Below are 19,183 nucleotides of genomic sequence, written 5' to 3' on the forward strand. Positions count from 1 at the left end.
GCCACAATTGCACTATTGTACTCCAGCCTAGGCAACTGGGCAACAAGAGCAAAACTCCATCTCAAAAAAGAAAAAAAAGAAAGTTAGGGGAAAAAAGTAAAATCTTAAAAAGCATTGTTTATTTGAGTACCTTTTTAAAAATAGGGAATTTTTTCATTGTTGATAATGAGTTTCAAGTTATTAGCTAAGAGAAGACTCCTTACTACTTAAAAATACTTTCCTAGATGATTATGAAATAAGAAATTCTATGCTGAAGAGAACAATTCAGTCATATTCTATCTGACAGTGGCATCAAAGGATCTTTTCTCAAAAGTCATATAGTTATTTTTAGTACCTTCAGAAGTTTAGAAATCTATTTATTCTCAGTGGCATTGTTGGTCTTTAATAACACTGTGTTCAGTTTTGAAGAGTGAATATTACTAGTTAAACCATAATTTTTTATTTAAACCACAGTGATCATTTACCATTTAATTTTTTGTCATAGACTAAGACTATATTTGTGAAAGTGAAGTCAACACATTTGGCTTTTCTTATTTCTTTTTTAAAAGAATCAAGTTATTCAAACAGGCCTACCATTCACAAAACAGAGCAACCAAGTATTTTGTGCTGTTCCAACTCAGCTATTATGGCCATGAGATTTTCTTCTACTGTATCAGAGATTAAACTCAATTGCCTTAAAGTCCCCTTCCAAATAAAACTCACATCAAATAGCTACTTCTCATCTTAGATCTCTATCTTTATTTTAAAACAAGCACCTTACATATGTGAGATAAAATATTGATCTTATATGTGATTCCTGTAATTTGGAGTGTGAAATAGGGGCTTTCATGTTTCTATCTCAATGCTAAGGCTCAGAACAACTTTTCCCTTCCTTGTGGCTAAAATACCACACTCAGCTGGGTTCTCTATTCTGTTCCATAATCTACATGTCTGTTTTTTTTTTTAAACAGTGCTATACTGTTTTGATTATTGTAGCTCTGTAATATATTTTGAAATTAAGTAGTGCAATGGCTCCAGGTTTGTTCTTTTAGCTCATGATTGCTTGGGCTATTTGAGGTTTCTTTGTGATTCCATATGAATTTTAGGATTGTTTTGTCTACTTCTGTAAAGAATGACATTAGCATTTTGAGAGAGATTGCATTAAATATGCAGATAATTGTAGGTAGTATGGACATTTTAACAATATTAATTCAGATCTATCCATTTATCTGTGTCTTCTTTCATTTTCTTCATCAATGTTTTATAACTTTTAGTGTACAAGATTCTCACCTTCTTTGGTTAATTCTTAAGTTTTTATTGCCATTGTGAACAGGACTGCTTCTTAATTTCCTTTCCATATATTTTTTAATTTGTATATAGAAATGTGATTAATTTTTATATGTTGATTTTTGTACACCACAACTTTACTGAATCTATTTATTAGTTCTAACAGGTTTACTAAAAATATAGTCATGTCATTTGCAAATATAGATAATTTTCTTCTTTTCTGATTTGGAAGCCCTTTATGTCCTTCTCTTTCCTAATTGCTCTCTCTAGGATTTCCAGCACTATGTTGAAATGAAGTGGCAAAAATGCTAAACACACTCCTGAACAATCATTGAGTCAAAGAATAAATAAAGGAATTTTAAAAGTATCTGAGACAAATGAAAACACAACATACCAAAACCTATAGGATGCAGCAAAAGACATTCTGCTAGGGAAGCTTATAGCTATAAAGCCTAAATTTAAAAGGAAAAAATACATATCAAATAAGCAATCTACCTTTACACCTCAAGGAACTAGAAAAAGAACAACAGATTAAGCCCAAAGGTAATCAAAGGAAGGAAATAATGAAGATTATAGGAGAAACCAATCAAATAGAAAATAAAAGACAATAGAACATTTAACAAAACTTTGTTTTTTGAAAAAAATAAACAAAATTGACAAACCCTTGGCTATAGTAAAAAAAAAGTTGTCAATAAATAAAAGCAGAAATGAAAAAGAAGATAATCAACTGATGTTTTAGGGGGCATGAGGGGGATCATAAGGGACTATTATGAACAATTATATGCCAACAAACTGGATAACCTAGAAGAAATAGTAAAATTTCTAGGAACATAACACCTGCCAAAACTGAGTCAGAAATAGTTGGAACACACCAATAACAAATAAGGTGACTGTGTGAGTAATCAAAAATCTCCCACCAAGGAAAAGCCCAGAGCCAGGTGGCTTCATGGGTAATTCTATTAAACACTCAAAGAAGAAGTAATACCAATTTTTCTTAAACTCTTCCAAAAAAATAAATGCAAAGGGAACACTTCCAAACTCCTCCTATGAGGCCAGCATCACCCTGACACCAAAATCGACATACACTGCAAGGAAAGAAAACTACAGCCCAATATCCCTGATGAACACAGAATCAAAAATCCTCAATAAAATACTATCAAATAAAATTCAGCAACCCATTAAAAAGATCATATATCCTAACCAAGTGGGATTTATTGCTGGGATGCAAGTATGGTTTCATATACACAGATCAATCAATGTGATATACCATACATTTTCTATTTATTATCAAAATGAATAGAAAAAAATGAAAATTTCAATAGATACACAAATAACATTTGACAAAATTCAACATCCACTCATGATTAAAACTCTCACAAAATAGGTATAGATGGAGAAAGTAATAGGCATGGAAGGATCTTGCCTTAACACAACAAAGGCCATAAATGAAAAAACTCACAACTAACATCATAATCAATGGGATAAAACAGAGAAGTTTCTCTTAAAGATCCAGTACAAGGCAAGTACAAGTTTTAAAATAGCCATTCTTAAAAAATGAATATTGTACAATGCCTCTTGCAAATAAATGATAATTCATTGAGTTCATTTTCCCAATGCTTTTACAGGGCTTGATTGAGCAAGGTGATATATATCAACTATCTATATTTGACCATTTCATCCAACTGATTGCCAAGATAGTATGATTAATCTGCTTATTTAAGCTACCCAGTGGTTTCCTACCCAGCAACTCTTTTCTCTCCTTAATAGGAAACTTTTTTTCTTTTTTAGACATTTACCCTTCATTCCCTTAACCATATGCCTCAGGGTAAGCAGATTGCATCCAGAGTTCTTTTGGAATAATTTTTCTCTCTTCCAAGAGATAGACTGTGTTCTTCTGGTTGTTGTAAGACTTGTATATAATGCCTAAAATTGTTGCAGACCTCTTGTTTCTAGTCTAAAAATCATGCTAGCAGGGTGATTTTTGACGATATCAAAAAAAAAGTAAACTAAAAGGATCTGGTTTTTTGGTAACATTATTGATCTGGTGAAGCAGTTACCCTTTGGGTTTAAGAGACTTTTCAGTTACAATGAGAGAAATGCTACCTTTCTTTAGTCTTATCAGTGAATCTTTTCAGTAAGGACTTATGGATTATGTAAAAGATAAATCAATGAGATGTAGCAAAATATTGCAATTCTTATTCACCTTTATTTTTATCTGAAAATTCGGTCAGTCATCTTACAAAAATTTAGAAACTGGAATAATCCTTTTTCTATCTGTAAATTAATTATATGTCACACATGATACACAAGGTTCTTCTTTCTCTGAGGAGAATGGGAGTTCTAAAACTGAACAATTGCATGTTTATTTTTTCCCCTAGTCTCAGTATATGGCAATGTAGTACAGTTTATATGTATCTGGAGAAGAGGATTGATAGATAAAATTAGCTAGTTCTAATCAAACTAATCCTTTCAAAATGGACAAGTAGTTTTAAAAACTAAAACATATTTTGAGGACAATAATAAGTATAATAATGCAAGCAAAAGCAAACAATAAGAAAGTATGAGAGCTGTCACTTCCCCTACCCCTATGCAAGCTTTTTATCAAACATATTAAGTTAAAATGTAATGAAAGTCTATTGGACCTGATGAAATGATTTTGGAAAATTAATTTATGGCAAAACCGTTGTACTTAAGAAATGGTTCCACCACTAAGCAATTTCAGGGCTGAAAACGTGTCACTTTTAAGTTTTCTCACTTGCACATGAAACATTAAAATAGAATTCTAATTGTAATGAAAATCCTTCAAATGTACCTCAGGTTTCTGGTAAAGTGTGCAAGGATCTCAGAAGTTGTCACTCCATGCTAACAACAAGTAAAAAGTTAAGCAAACTGAAAAATCAACAATTCTTAATCCTTTAATCAGAGAAGTGAGGTTGCAGGACAAACTGATGCCCCTAAAATTGGAGACAGGGAGGCAGATTCAGAAAATACAACTTACAAGAGCAGAACCCCAAAGCAGAAACTTTCCTGTTAATCAGGCTGGGAAACCTTAAAATGTAATTTTGATAAATTGCAGGAGGCTCACTGTGGACAAGTCTAAGAGATTAAAAATTTCAGGAGACCTAATCATAGGGGAACCCCTACAGTTTTGTAAGTTTTACCTATAAGAGCTCTACTAAGATCTCACAGTTAAGATCTGAGAAAAATCTCCTCATGTTATTGGCAGGAGGAGAGGAAAAGTAACCTTTTTGAAATAATCCACAGCTTCTGTTCTTAACAAAGCCTGACTCAAAAGAAGCTATTATATCTGAGCCTAAACTATTGATGTTTTAGCCAAGGATAAGCTGCCTTGATGGAGGGGGAAATACCCTATTTAAGTGCCCCTTAGCCTTCACAACTCCAGCCCACTCTAGCCATCCCATCCCAGCTAAGAGGAGAGGGACCGAGACGCATGTGAGTAACTCACAGTCCAGAGGCACAGGCTTACTGAAAGACTGAGACCTAATCATAGGACTATAGAATGCTTCTCCTTCCCCTACACCTTACCATCAAGTCACTAAAGGCCTATTTACTAGAATTCCTTTTACCCAGTACTTTGTCTTGAGCTTTGTACAAAAAAATTACAAGGCACATTAAAAGGAAAAAAAGTAGACAGTTTGAAGAGACAGAGAAAGCATCAAAACCAGACATAGAAATGGTAGAGGTATTGGAATTACTAGACCAGAAATATTAAACTATGATGAATATGCTAAGGGCTCTAAACAGTGTAACAGAAATTAATGTCTTTGATGGACTCATTAGTACATTAGACATAGTCTAAGGAAAAATATTTCTCAGTTTCAAGAAAGACTCTCCAAACTTGAGAATATGTCAATAGAAACTTCCAAAACTGAAAAGAAAAAAAAAAGACTAGAAAAAGTTAACAAAATATCCAAAAACAGTATAATAACTACAAAAGCTGTAACAAACACTTACTGGGAATACCAGAAGGAAAATCAAAAAAGAAAGGAACAGAAGAAACATCTGAAGCAATAATGACAGAGAATTTCCCCTAATTAATATCAAATACCTAACCACAGATCCAGGAAGCTCAGTGAACACTAAGCAAGATAAATGCTCAAAAAGCGACCCCTATGCATGTCATATTCAAACGGTAGAAAATAAAAAACAAAGAAAAACTTTCAAAGAAGAGTGGGGAAAATTCTTTACCTATAGAGGACCAAAGATAAGAATTGAACAACAACTAAGTTTTAAAATTGAAAATAAGAAAAATGAAAGGATCTCTTTAGCAGGTTGGTGTTTTTTGCCTTGGTGTTCCAATGAATTGCTAGAGTATGTATCAAGTTCAAAGCATCTGAAAATTCCAAGCATTACATCCAGCTTCTTCTCAGGAACCATGCACACAGTAAAGGAGTAGAGTGAAATATTTGAAGTGCTGAGAGAGAGAATAAAACACCAACCAATAATTCAGTATCCTGAAAAATTATTCTCCAGAAAGGGGAAATAAAGACTTTCTTAGACAAATAAAAATTGAGAGTATTTGTTGCAAGTATACCAGCCTTGCAGGAAATGATGAAAGAGGTTCTTCGGAGAGAAGCAAAATGATATAAGCCATAAACTTGGATCTGCATAGAAAGGAAGAACATTAGAGAAGGAATAAGTGAAGGTAAAATAAAAACTTTTATTTTTCTTATTCTGAATTAATCTAACAGATAATTTATTCAAAATTATAGCAACAATGTATTTTAAGTAATTATAACTTGTATATAAGTGAAATGTATGACATCAATGACACAAGGAATGAGAGAAAGGTATTACGAATACTTTAGTATAAAGTACTTGTACTACCTGAGAAGCAGTATAATGTTATTTGAAAATGGATTTGGATTCATTGTTAATGTATATTGCAAACTCTAGGACAATCACTTAAAAAAAGTAAAAATAGAAGTATAATGGATTTGCTAAGAAAGAAGAGAAAATGGAATCATATAATATACTCTTTACCACAAAAGGCAGAAAAAGAATAGAAGACAAATATAGGGTCAAAGAACAAGGGCAATGAATAGAAAACAGTAACAAATATGGTTGATATTAATCTAACTTTATCAAAAATCACTTTGAAAATCAAAGTCTAATACACAGGTTACAAGACAGAGATTATCAGAGTGGATCAAAAAACATTACCCAACTGTATGCTTTCTACAAAAAAAAGCCTACTTTAAATATAAAGGCACATATAGATTAAAAGTTAAGGGCTAAAGAAAGATATGTCATGTTAACACTAAGAACACTGGAATAGCTATATTCATTTCAAACAGCTGATTTTAGAGCATAAAAAAATTATCAAGGATTAAAAAAGGATATTATATAATGATAAAAAGGTTAATTCTCCAAGATGACATAAAATTCTTTTATATATGTATCTAGCAACAGCATCAAAAATACGTGAGTCAAGATTAATAGGAGAAATAGATGAGTCTACTATATAGTTGAAAATTTCAACATTCTTGTATCAGAAAATCAGTAAGGACATAGATGAACTCAACACCATCAATCAATTGACTATAATGGACATCTATAGACTGTTTCATTCAACAACCACAGAATACACATTCTCCTAAAACTTATGTGAACACTCACCAAGATAGATCACATTCTGGTTTATAAAACACACCTTAACAAATTTGAAAGAACAGAAATCATACAATGTCTGTTGTCAGGCCACAATGAAATTGAAGTAGACATTCAAAAACAGAAAGATAGATTAAAAATCTCAAAATATATGCATATTAAAGAACAACTTTTAAATAATACAGGGGTCAAAAAACAATATCAACAGAAATTTTAAAATATTTTGAACTAAATAAAAATGAAAATACAATTTATTAAAATTTGTGAAATACAGCAAAAACAGTGCTTAAAGAGAAATTTATAGCATTAAATGCATATATGAGAAGGGAAGAAGAAACTAAAACTAATCTAAGCTTCCACTTTAGGAAATAAGAAATTAAAGAACGAATTAAATCCAAAGTAAGTAGAAAAAAAAGAAATAATAAAAATAAAGCAGAAATTAGTAAAATTTAAAACAATAAATCAATAGAGATCAATGAAACTAAAAGGTGTTTTTCTGAGATGATCAATAAAATTGACAAGTCTCTAGCCAGATGAACTAAAGAAATAGGAGTGGCAACACAAATTAATAATATCAGAAATGAAAGAAAAGACATCATTACAAATGTCATGTTCATTAAAAGGATAATAAAGGAATACTCTGTGCACAAATATTTGATAACCTATGTGAAATAGACCAATTTCTTGAAAGACACAATCTGACAAAACTCACACAAGAAGAAATAAATAATATTAACTATTAAAGAAATTTAATAGTTAATTAATAACTTTACAAAACAGAAAGCACCAGGCCCATATGGGTCTGCCAGTGAATTCTATTACACGTTTAAGAATGAAATTATACTCATTATCTGCCATGTCTTCCAGAAGATAGAAGAAGGAATAATTTCTAATTCATTGTATGATGCCAGCATTACCCTAATACAAAACCAGACAAAGAAGGACATTACAAAAAAAAAAGAAAATTACAGACCAATATATCTCGTAAACATAGATGCAAAAATCCTCTACAAAATATTAACAAATTAAATTCAATAATGTATAAAAAGATTTATACACCATGACCAAGTGGGACTTATACCAGCTATGCAATGCTGATTCAACATTTAAAGATCAATTAATGTACTTTGTCACAATAGGTTAAAGAAGAAAAGTCACATGACTATATTAATCAATGCAGAAGAAACATTTGACAAAACTCAACACCCAGTCATAATAAAAACTTTCAGCAAACTAAGAATAGAGAACTTCCTCAACTTTATAAATAATATCTACAAAAAAACTAAAGCTAATATCCTACATAATATGAGAAACTAGAAGCTTTCTCACTAAGACTAGGAAGAAGGCAAGAATGGCCCTTTTCACCATTCCCTTTTAGCATGTACTAGAGAGTATAGATAATGCAATAGGGCAATAAAAGGAATTAAAAGGTATGCACACTGGGAAGGATAAAATAAAATTATCTTTGTTCACAGATGAAATTGTTATCTATGCAGAAAATCTCAATCAATCAACAACAACACAACTCTAGGAAATAATAAGAAATTATAGCAAAGTTGCAGGAAACAAAGCAAAACAAAGTCAATCACTTTGCTACACACCAGCAATGAACAAGGGGAATTTGAAATTGAAAACATAATACTCTTTACATTAGCACCCTAAAAAGGAAATATATAGATATAAATTTAACAGAATACGAGTCTAAGATCTACATGAGGAAAACTATAAAACTTGAAGAAAAAATTAAAGAAAGGCTAAATAACTAGAGAGATATTCCACGTTCATGGATAGAAAGACTCAATATTGTCAAGATGTCTGTTCTTCTCAACTTGATCTATAGACTCTAAACAATCCTAATAAAAATCCCAGCAAGTTATTTAGTGGATATTGACAAACTGATTCTGAAGTTTATGTGAACAAACCCAGAATAGCCAAAATTTTGAAGGAGGAGAACAAATCAAAGGATTAACACTATCTGACCTCAAATTTTAAAATAAAAACACAGTAATCAAGACAGTATAGTATTGATTAAACAAACAAATAAATAAATGGAACAGAATAGAAAGCCCAGAAATACACCTACATAAATAGAGTCAACTGATCTTTGACAAAGGAGCAAAGGCAATATAATGGACAAAAGACATTCTTTTCAATAAATTATTCATAATTGCCAAAACTTGGAATCAACCAAAATGTCTTTTAGTAGGTAAATGGATGAATAAACTGTGCCACATGCAAATAATGCACTATTATTCAGCACTGAAAAGAAATGAGCTATCAAGTGATGAAAAGAATGAAGGAATCTTAAATGCACATTATTAAGTGAAAGAATCAATAATCAATCTCAAAAGAATGCTACATACTATATGATTCTAACTATATGACATTCTGGAAAAGGCAAAGTTATGGAGACAGTAAAAAGATCAGGGTTGCCAGGAGTTCAGGGAGAGGGTTATAAATAGAGCATAGAGGAATTTGAGGTCAATGAGACTATTTTGCATACAATAATGATGGATATGCCATTTTTATTTATGAAAACCCATGGAAGGTACACTACCAAGATTGATCCCTAATGTAAAAACATTATTCTGAATGGTGTTAATGGTGCCAAGGTTTGAAAATCCCATTGGAATAGCAAAGGGAGCAGAAAACATATCTGAAGTCTTCTGTTATCAAAGGGAAATAGTACATTTTATATCTGTGTTATGTTGAAAATATTTTCATATAATTATGTGACTTTTATTCAAGAAACATCAAATTTTCTGGCAAAATTTTTGTCAGACTGAAGCCATCATCAAGATTAAGATTTGTATTAAATATGACTCTTTAAAATGTAACACTTTTCCTGTCTGTTTCTGATCACAACTTTTGAAAACTAATTGATTTTAGATTTTTACTTAATTTTAATACTATGTATGATTTAATACCTCGGCAAATTTCACATGTGGACTCTTATTTCCAAGGCTTCTCTCAACGTTACTATACTACAAAACAAACCTTCCTAAAGCATTATTCAGATAATGTCAAAAATCTTTACTGATGTGTTGTTGTTTTGTTTAACTACTTCTTGGTTTTATTTATAGTCAAGGTTTTAATTTTAATACTATGATTTAATACCTCTGCAATAGTTTTGTAAGTGGACTCTATTTCCAAGGCTCTTCTCAACTTTACTATACCACGAAACAAACCTTCCTAAAAACATTATTCAGATACTTCAAAATCTTTACTGATTTGTTGTTTTGTTTAACTACTTATTGGTTGTGTTTATAGTTAAGATTGTAGAGGGGAAATGTGTAATAGGATGTCCAGTGAAGCTTTTCCTGTTTATCTGAAATTAGTGACTAGGGCCCATCCCACAATTAACAACAAAATAACTACGTATTTTCATATTCTAATGACATCTGCTAAAAAGTCACCAAATGTTGGACTGAGTCAACACTCTCCATATATTTGCTACAACTACCTAAAGGACTAGGACCTCGATGTTAAGTAGGGAATTTTCTACCTCTCCTCATTCCCTGTCTCCAGTCCCCAAGAGATGACCCACAGGAAAGACAGGGAAGAGCAACTAAGGAGCAAACTAAGACTTGTTTCCCACTTCTATTGAGTCTTTCCAGGCACCAATCTAGCCAGTGATAAGGATCATGAAAACTTTCAGTCAAATAGGAAATTAGTTTTGAATTGACCTGGATGTTTAGCAATCAAAATTAACCACAGGGTTTTTAAAATTTGTTTAAAAGATTATTGAGGTATTGTTTTCAGTTACCCAAACCAGAAACCTAAAAAGAAAAGGCTCTTCCTTACTCTTTTGCCTCCTGTTTCTAAAGGGTCACTAAATTCCTAGGTAATTCTATCATCTAAATAATTCTTCTCCTCATTGCCTCCTTTTTTCCATGCTGCCACTGACGTAATTTAGGTTCCTGTTTCTCTTACTGATCTATACTTACTCATCTCCATTCCTCTAGGATCAAAACGCTCTCATTCATCATCCACATTGCCAGACAATCGTTTTAGCATGTAACTCTCATTATTTCACTTCCGCACTATTCAAAGTTCTTTGATGACTCCCTATACCTTTAAAACAAAAAATCCAAAGTTGTTCATCTAGAATATGTCTACCTAGTGATAGGATCTCAACCTATATAGCATCTCCTGCTCACGCTTTACACTTCAACAATAACGTACTTGAATTGTAGTTTTTCCAAGCTGTATTCACTTAAGCCCATGGTCTTCTGTGCAATTTTCTGCACTTAGAATGCTCTCTCTTAACATGGGGTAAGCCTTATCACTTAACTCTCATCTCAAGTAGCTTCTGTTCTCTAAATCCTTTCCTGACTTCAAGCTGCCCTGGATTTTCTTTTTACAGATTCCTGTAATATTTCAGATACACTGCCATTAAAAGCAATCATCATAGCATATAATAACTACTAACACATTTGACTCACCACTAGGCTGTAAGTTCTTTGAAGAGCAACAGCTTTTTGCTTTCATGCTCTCAGTGTCTAGTGTGGTACCTGATGTGTAGTAGCTGCTGAATGCATGTTTGTTGAAAGTATACATGAATGGAAGCTAAAATGTTAAACATTTTCATATTACTTGAAAAGTGCTATATATTAGGATGTTCTTTGATTATTCTTACACAGGTGAAAATGAACAACTGAAAATAAGTGCTGATCTTATAAAAGAGAAGTTAAAGTCTCATGAACAGGTGAGTTTATGTATCATTCTATTCAGTCAAGTCTCTGTAGAGCACTTGTCTTTTCAAATTAGAAAAAAAAAGAGGTTTTTAAATTAATAAACACAGCCGACGGGGTGTGTGTGTGTGTGGGGGGGGGGGTGTGTGTAGATACATATGCTGAAATCTTTAATAAATGACAATTTTTTTTAAAGTAATACAAATTTTAGGAGTTTTTTACAAAACATAATGTACTAACAAAAAACTTGCATTATTTTTTCTTTATACCAAAAAGATGCAATTATTTTGCTACATATTTTTCAATTATGTTAATAGAGTTTTTACTCTAGTAAACTCTATTTGTTACTACTTGTGAACTTTTTTATTATAATGTAAATGAATCTATACTCTTTATGATTTGAATAATCATTACATCATTCAAATACAGAAGGCATTTCATGTGGATCACAGATTATTTCTCTCCCAAGAGCAACTATACCCTCTACTACTTTTCCTTATCTCCTATAGAAACAGTATAGTGATAGCAGTTGTAGAACACATAAACAATGCCTAAAAAACATAAAAGATGCTAAATAAACATCAGTTCCCTCTGCTCTTTGAGAGGTTCATTATGCTAAATTTCTCATCTCTCAAGAGCTAACATGTCAAATTCTAGCAGACTGAAGAACCTCAAAACTCAAGTTGAATCTATAGCAGACTTCAACTTGAAGAATCTTCTTTAAATTCAGTAGATTTCTCATTTGGGGAGCCTCTGAAGAAACCTCCTCAGAACTTCTGGTTAATAATCTACAGTAATAAGTAGCATTCTTGCTATGCTCTTGGAAAATTTAGCTTTTCATCACCTTTTTTTTTAAATAATTTCTTTTATTGTACTTTAAGTACTGGGGTACATGGGCAGAACATGCAGGTTTGTTACATAGGTATACATGTGTCATGGTGTTTGGCTGCATCCATCACCCCATCATCTACATTAGGTATTTCTCCTAATGCTATTCCTCCCCTAGCACCCCATCTCCCAACAGTCCCCAGTATGTGATGTTCCCCTCTCTGTGTCCATGTGTTCTTATTGTTCAAATCCAATTATGAGTGAGAATGTGCAGTGTTTGGTTTTCTGTTCTTGTGTTAGTTTGCTGAGAATGATGGTTTCCAGCTTCATCCATGTCCCTACAAAGGACATGAATTCAACCTTTTTTATGGCTGTATAGTATTCCATGGTGTATATATGCCAAGATTTTCTTTATCCAGTCTATTGTTGGTGGGCATTTTGGTTGGTTCCAAATCTTTGCTATTGTGAACAGTGCTGCAATAAATATACATGTGCATGTATCTTTATAATAGAATGATTTATAGTCTTTGGGCGTATACCCAGTAATGGGGTTGCTGGGTCAAATGGTATTTCTATTTCTAGATCCTTGAGGAATCACTACACTGTCTTCTACAATGGTTGAACTAATTTACACTCCCACCAACAGTGTAAAAGTGTTCCTATTTCTCCACATCCTCTCTAACATTTGTTGTCTCCTGAGTTTTTAATGATCGCCATTCTAACTGGCATGAGATGGTATCTCAATGTTGTTTTAATTTGCATTTCTCTAATGACCAGTGATGATGAGCTTTTTTTCGTTTTCTTGGCTGCATAAATGTCTCCTTTTGAGAAGTATCTCTTCACATTCTTCACCCACTTTTTGATGGAGTTGTTTGTTTTTTTCATGTAAATTTGTTTAAGTTCTTTGTAGATTCTGGATATTAGCTCTTTGTCAGATGGGTAGACTGCAAAATTTTTCTCCCATTCTGTAGGTTGCCTGTTGACTCTAATGGTACGTTTCTTTTGCTATGCAGAAGCTCTTTAGTTTAATTAGATCCCATTTGTCTATTTTGGCTTTTGTTGCCATTGCTTTTGGTGTTTTAGTCATGAAGTTTTTGCCCTTGCCTATGTCCTGAGGGTATTGCCTAGGTTTTCTTCTAGAGTTTTTATGGTTTTAGGTCTTATATTTAAATCTTTAATCCATCTTGAGTTAATTTTTGTATAAGGTGTAAGGAAGGATCCAGCTTCAGCTTTCTGCATATGGCTAGCCAGATTTCCCAACACCATTTATTAAATAGGGAATCCTTTCCCCATTGCTTGTTTTTGTCAGGTTTGTCAAAAATCCGATGGTTGTAGGTGTGTAGGTTTTGTCAAAAATCCGATGGTTCTGAGGCCTCTCTTCTGTTTCATTGGTCTATATCTCTGTTTTGGTACCAGTACCATGCTGTTTTGGTTACTGTAGCCTTATAGTATTATTTGAAGTCAGGTGTGTGATGCCTCCAGCCTTGGTTTTATTGCTTAGAATTATCTTGGCTATGCAGGTTCTTTTTTGGTTCCATATGAAATTTAAGGTGTTTTTTTCCATTTCTGTGAAGAGAGTCAATGGTAGCTTGATGGGGATAGCATTGAATCTATAGATTACTTTGGGCAGTATGGCCATTTTCACAATATTGATTTTTCCTAACCATAAGCATGGAATGTTTTTCCATCTGTTTGTGTCCTGTCTTACTTCCTTGAGCAATGGTTTGTAGTTCTCCTTGAAGAGGTCCTTCACATTCCTTGTTAGGTGTATTCCTAGGTATTTAGTTTTCTTTGTAGCAATTGTGAATGGGAGTTCACTCATGATTTGGCTCTCTGTTTGTCCGTTATTTGTGTATAGGAATGCTTGTGATTTTTGCACATTAATTTTGCATCCTGAGACTTTGCTGAAGTTTTTTATCAGCTTAAGGAGATTTTGGGCTGAGATGATGAGGTCTTCTAAATACACAATCATGTCATCTACAAACAGAGACAATTTGACTTCCTCTTTACCTATTTGAATACCCTTTATTTCTGTCTCTTGCCTGAGTGCCCTGGCCAAAACTTCCAATGCTATGTTGAATAGGAGTGGTGAGAGAGGGCATTCTTGTCTTGTGCCAGTTTTCAAAGGGAATGCTTCCAGTTTTTACCCATTCAGTATAATATTGCCTGTGGGTTTGTCATAAATAGCTCTTATTATTTTGAGATACATTCCATCAATACCTAGTTTATTGAGAGTTTTTAGCATGAAGGTTGTTGAATTTTATCAAAGGCCTTCTCTGGATCTATTGAGATAATCATGTGGTTTTTGCCTTTGGTTCTGTTTATGTAAAGGATTACATTTTTTTATTTGTGTATGTTGACCCAGCCTTGCCTCCCAGGGATGAAACCAACTTGATCATGATTGATAAGCTTTTGGATGTGCTGTTGGATTGGGTTTGCCAGTATTTTATTGAGGATTTTTGCATCAATGTTCATCAGGGATATTGGCCTGAAATTTTCTTTTAGTTGTGTCTCTGCCAAGTTTTGGTATCAGGATGATGTTGGTCTCATAAAATGAGTTAGGGAGGATTCCCTCTTTTTGTATTGTTTGGAAGTTTCGGAAGGAATGGTACTGGCAACTCTTTGTACCTCTAGTAGATTTCAGCTGTGAACCTGTCTGGTTCTGGAGTTTTTTTGGCTGGTACGCTATTAATTGCTTCCTCAACTTCAGACCTTGTTATTGGTCTATTTAGGGATTTAAATTCTTCCTGCTTTAGTCTTGGGAGGTTGTGTGTGTCTGGGAATTTATCCATTTCTTCTATATTTTCTGTTTTATTTGTGTAGAGGTGTTCAGAGCATTTTCTGATGGTGGTTGGTATGTCTATGGGATTGGTGGTGATATCACCTTTAGCATTTTTTATTGCATCTATTTGAGTCTTCCCTCTTTTCTTCTTTATTAGTCTGGCTAGTGGTTTGTCTATTTTGTTGATCTTTTCAGAAAAAAAAAAAACAGCTTTTTTGCTTTCCATTTGCTTGGCAAATATTCCTCCATCCCTTTATTTTGAGCCTATGTGTGCAAAGATATAGGCTTGTGAGATGGGTCTCCTAAATACAGCACACCAATGGGTCTTGACTCCATATCCAATTTGCCAGTCTGTGTCTTTTAATTGGGGCATTTAGCCCATTTAAAGTTAAGGTTAATACTGTTATGTATGAATTTGATCATGCCATTATGATGCTAGCTGGTTATTTTGCCATTAGTTGGTGCAGTTTCTTCCTAGCATCAATGATCTTTACAATTTGATATGTTTTTGCAGTGGCTGCTACTGGTTGTTCCTTTCCATGTTTAGTACTTCCTACAGGACCTCTTGTAAGGCAGGCCTAGTAGTGACAAAATCTCTCAGCATTTGCTTGTCTGAAAAGGATTTTATTTCTCCTTCACTTATGAAGCTTAGTTTCACTGGATATGAAATTCTGAGTTGAAAATTCTTTTATTTTAAGAATGTTGAATATTGGCCCCCACTCTCTTCTGGCTTGTAGGGTTTCTGCTGAGAGATTCACTGTTATTCTGATGGGCTTCTCTTTGCGGGTAACCCAAACTTTCTCTCTGGCTTCCCTTAGCATTTTTCTTCTTTTCAACCTTGGTGAATCTGATGATTATGTGTCTTAGGGTTGGTACTTGAGGAGTATCTTTGCGGTGTTCTCTGTATTTCCTGAATTTGAACATTGGTCTGCCTTGCTAGGTTGGGGAAGTTATCCTGGATGTTAAATTTTCCAGCTTTGTTTCATTCTCCCCTTCATTTTCAGGTACATCAATCAATTTCACATAATTCCATATTTCTTGGAGGCTTTGTTCATTTCTTGTTACTCTTTTTTCTCTAATCTTGTCTTCTCACTTTATTTCCTTGAGTTGATCTTCAATCTCTGATATGCTTTCTTCCATTTGATTGATTTGACTATTTAAAGTTGTGTATGCTTCGTGAAGTTCTTGTGCTGCATTTTTCAGCTCTATCAGTTAGCATTTCATCTAACCATTTTTCAAGTTTCTTAGCTTCTTTGCATTGGGTTAAAACATGCTCCTTTAGCTCAGAGCAGTGTGTTATTACCCACCTTCTGAAGCCTGCTTCAGTCAATTCATCAAACTCCTTCTCCATCCAGTTTTGTTCCCTTGCTAGCAAGGAACTGTGATCCCTTAACGGAGAAGAGGTGTTCTGGTTTTTGGAGTTTTCAGCAATTTTGCACTGGTTTCTTCCCATCTTTATGGATTTATCTTCCTTTCATCTTTGAGGTTGGTAACCTTTGGATGGGGTCTCTGAGTGGACATCCTTTTTGTTGATGTTGAAACTATTTCTTTCTGTTTGTTCATTTTCCCTCTAACAGTCAGACTTCTCTGCTGCAGGTATGCTGGAGTTTGCTGGAAGTCCACTCCAGATCCTGCTTGTCTGGGAATCACCAGTGAAGACTGCAGAACGGCAAAGATTGCTGTCTGTTCCTTCCTCTGGTAGCTTTGTCCCAGAGGGGTACCCACCAGATGCCAGCCAGAGGTCTCCTGTATGAGGTGTCTGTTGGCCCCTACTGGAAGGCATCTCCCCATCAGGATACACAGGGGTCAGGGAGCCACTTGAGGAGGCAGTCTGTCCCTTATCAGAACTTGAACACTGTGTTGGGAAATCCACTGCTTTTCAGAGCTGCCAGGCAGGGGTGTTTAGGTCTGCTGAAGCTGTACCCACTACCACCCCTTTTCCTAGGTGTTCTGTCCCAGGAAGGTAGGGGTTTATTTATAAGTCCCTGGTGGGCTGCTGCCTTTTTTTAGAGATGATCTGCCCAGTGAGGGCATCTAGTGAGACAGTGCCTCCTGCTGCTGAGCTGTGTTGGACTCTGCCCAGTTCGGATTTCCTGGCAGCTTTGCTTACACTGTGGGGTTGAAACTGCCTACTCGAGCCTCAGCTATGGTGGATGCCCCTCCTCCGCACTGAGCTTGAATGACCCAGGTTGAGCTCAGACTCCTGTGCTGGCTGTGAGAATTTCAAGCCATTGGATCTTAGCTTTCTGGTCTCCATGGGGGGGTAGGACCTGCCAAACCAGACCACTTGGCTCCCTGGCTTCAGCCCCCTTTCCAGGGGGGTGAACAGTACTGTCTCACTGGTGTTCCAGGCACCACTGGGATATGAAAAAAAAATGCTGCAGCTAGCTTGGTTTCTGCCCAAATAGCCACCCAGTTTTGTGCTGGAAATCCAGGGTCCTGTTGGTTGTGTAGGTACTGGAGGGAATCTTCTGGTCTGCAGGTTGTGAAGACCATGGGAAAAGCACAATATCTGGGCCGGAGTGCAGGAAACAGTTCCTAATGGATTCCCTTGGCTAGGAGAGGGAGTTTTCTGGCCCCTTGCACTTCCCAGGTGAGGCGATGCCCCACCCTGCTGAAGCTCACCCTCCTTGGGCTGCACCACTGTCCAACCAGTTCCAATGAGATGAACCAGGTACCTCAACTGGAAATGTGGAAATCACCCACCTTCTGTGTCAATCTCCCTGGGAGTTGCACACCTGAGCTGTTCCTATTCAGCCATCTTGCCCGGGGAATCATCATCAATTTTGAGATGGTTTTTAAGTATTTCTGGAATGAATCCACCCTTTCTCCCCCTTTCTTTTCCTTTTTCCTTTTATTCTTTCCCAATATCCTTTCATATATTGACTCTAGATCTCAACAATAGGTGGTAAAGTCAGGTTGTAATTGGGGTGGGGAAAAAATGGGAGAAAATTTTACCTACTATTTTTTCTAAAACTTGAAGCACGAGGATACTTCTTTGTCTAGAATATTATAGAAATGTTCAGAGGGGAAGAAATTAAAGAGAAAACACCACAACCCAAGAGTCTCAATTTCTTAGTTAGCAGCTGTCCAGAGCAAACCATGACAATGCAGATTCGCTAATTCAAGATCTCTGAACACATCTAAAATTCATGGAGAACCACTCCATAGGATCAAACTCAGGAGGTACCCAATAGCAATATTTGTGGGAGTAGAAGGATTTTGCAACTTGTATAGAATTATTGTTTTATATATCAAGAGTGCAACCAGAAGTTATTCCTTGAAATTTAAAGTTCCCAGAAAGCATATGAAAAGAAGACAATCAATTGCAACTTATTGGGGATTGTTCGCCTTAGAAAAATGGAAAGATTACATTTTTTAGGAATAGCACAGGCTAAAATGGGAGAGAAGATCTAATGAGCTACAGCTTGAGTCAACCCAGAGTTTAGGATAGTCTTCGTGCCTGGAGGCTGGAATGCAAATCCTGGGTCTCACCAAATTACTGGAAGCATTCTACTTTGTTGGTGGCATCTTCCTGTGGCAAAAATCAGTGGAGGATAGAAAGGTAGACAGGTTTGTCTCTTGTGGTTTCTCAGAGCAGCAACAGCTTAGTGCACACAGTTGTCAGGAGTAGTTTACAAAAGCTACTCTATAGTTGCCCATCTAGAAATCTAGACACATGAGAAATGGCATTTGTGGGATTCCCCACTGGATTCACCTGCCCGGTTTTAATCAGAGCCAAGAAGTTGAATAGGTTCGGCCATTCCTACAAGTTTCCTGGCAGGATACGTATAAAAAACAGGAATCCAGACTAAATCTCTTGAACTGAGATAATATGGAGGAATGTTTGCTTATTTGTAATTGTAGGCATATAAACCGGTATGTCTTGACCGGTTTTAAATTTTTTAACATTCTCAATACCATGAAATATCTATTAAAAGCTATGAACCCTCACTGAGAAAAAAAATGCTAAAAAGCACAC

General features: G+C 34.9%; 1 protein-coding gene across 1 annotated transcript in view; it reads left to right on the top strand.

Annotated features, from left to right (window-relative positions):
- Window positions 1-19,183, top strand: part of CCDC152 (coiled-coil domain containing 152) — a 63,381-nt gene that overhangs the window by 25,155 nt on the left and 19,043 nt on the right. Inside the window, exon 4 of the mRNA XM_064375945.1 lies at window positions 11,541-11,605. Coding sequence (XP_064232015.1) covers window positions 11,541-11,605 — 65 coding nt within the window. The remainder of the gene's footprint in view (window positions 1-11,540; window positions 11,606-19,183) is intronic.

Source organism: Aotus nancymaae, unplaced genomic scaffold, assembly GCF_030222135.1.
Source record: "Aotus nancymaae isolate 86718 unplaced genomic scaffold, 86718_ANA_hifiasm-v0.15.2.pri h1tg000014l, whole genome shotgun sequence".
Taxonomy (NCBI): Eukaryota; Metazoa; Chordata; class Mammalia; order Primates; family Aotidae; genus Aotus; species Aotus nancymaae.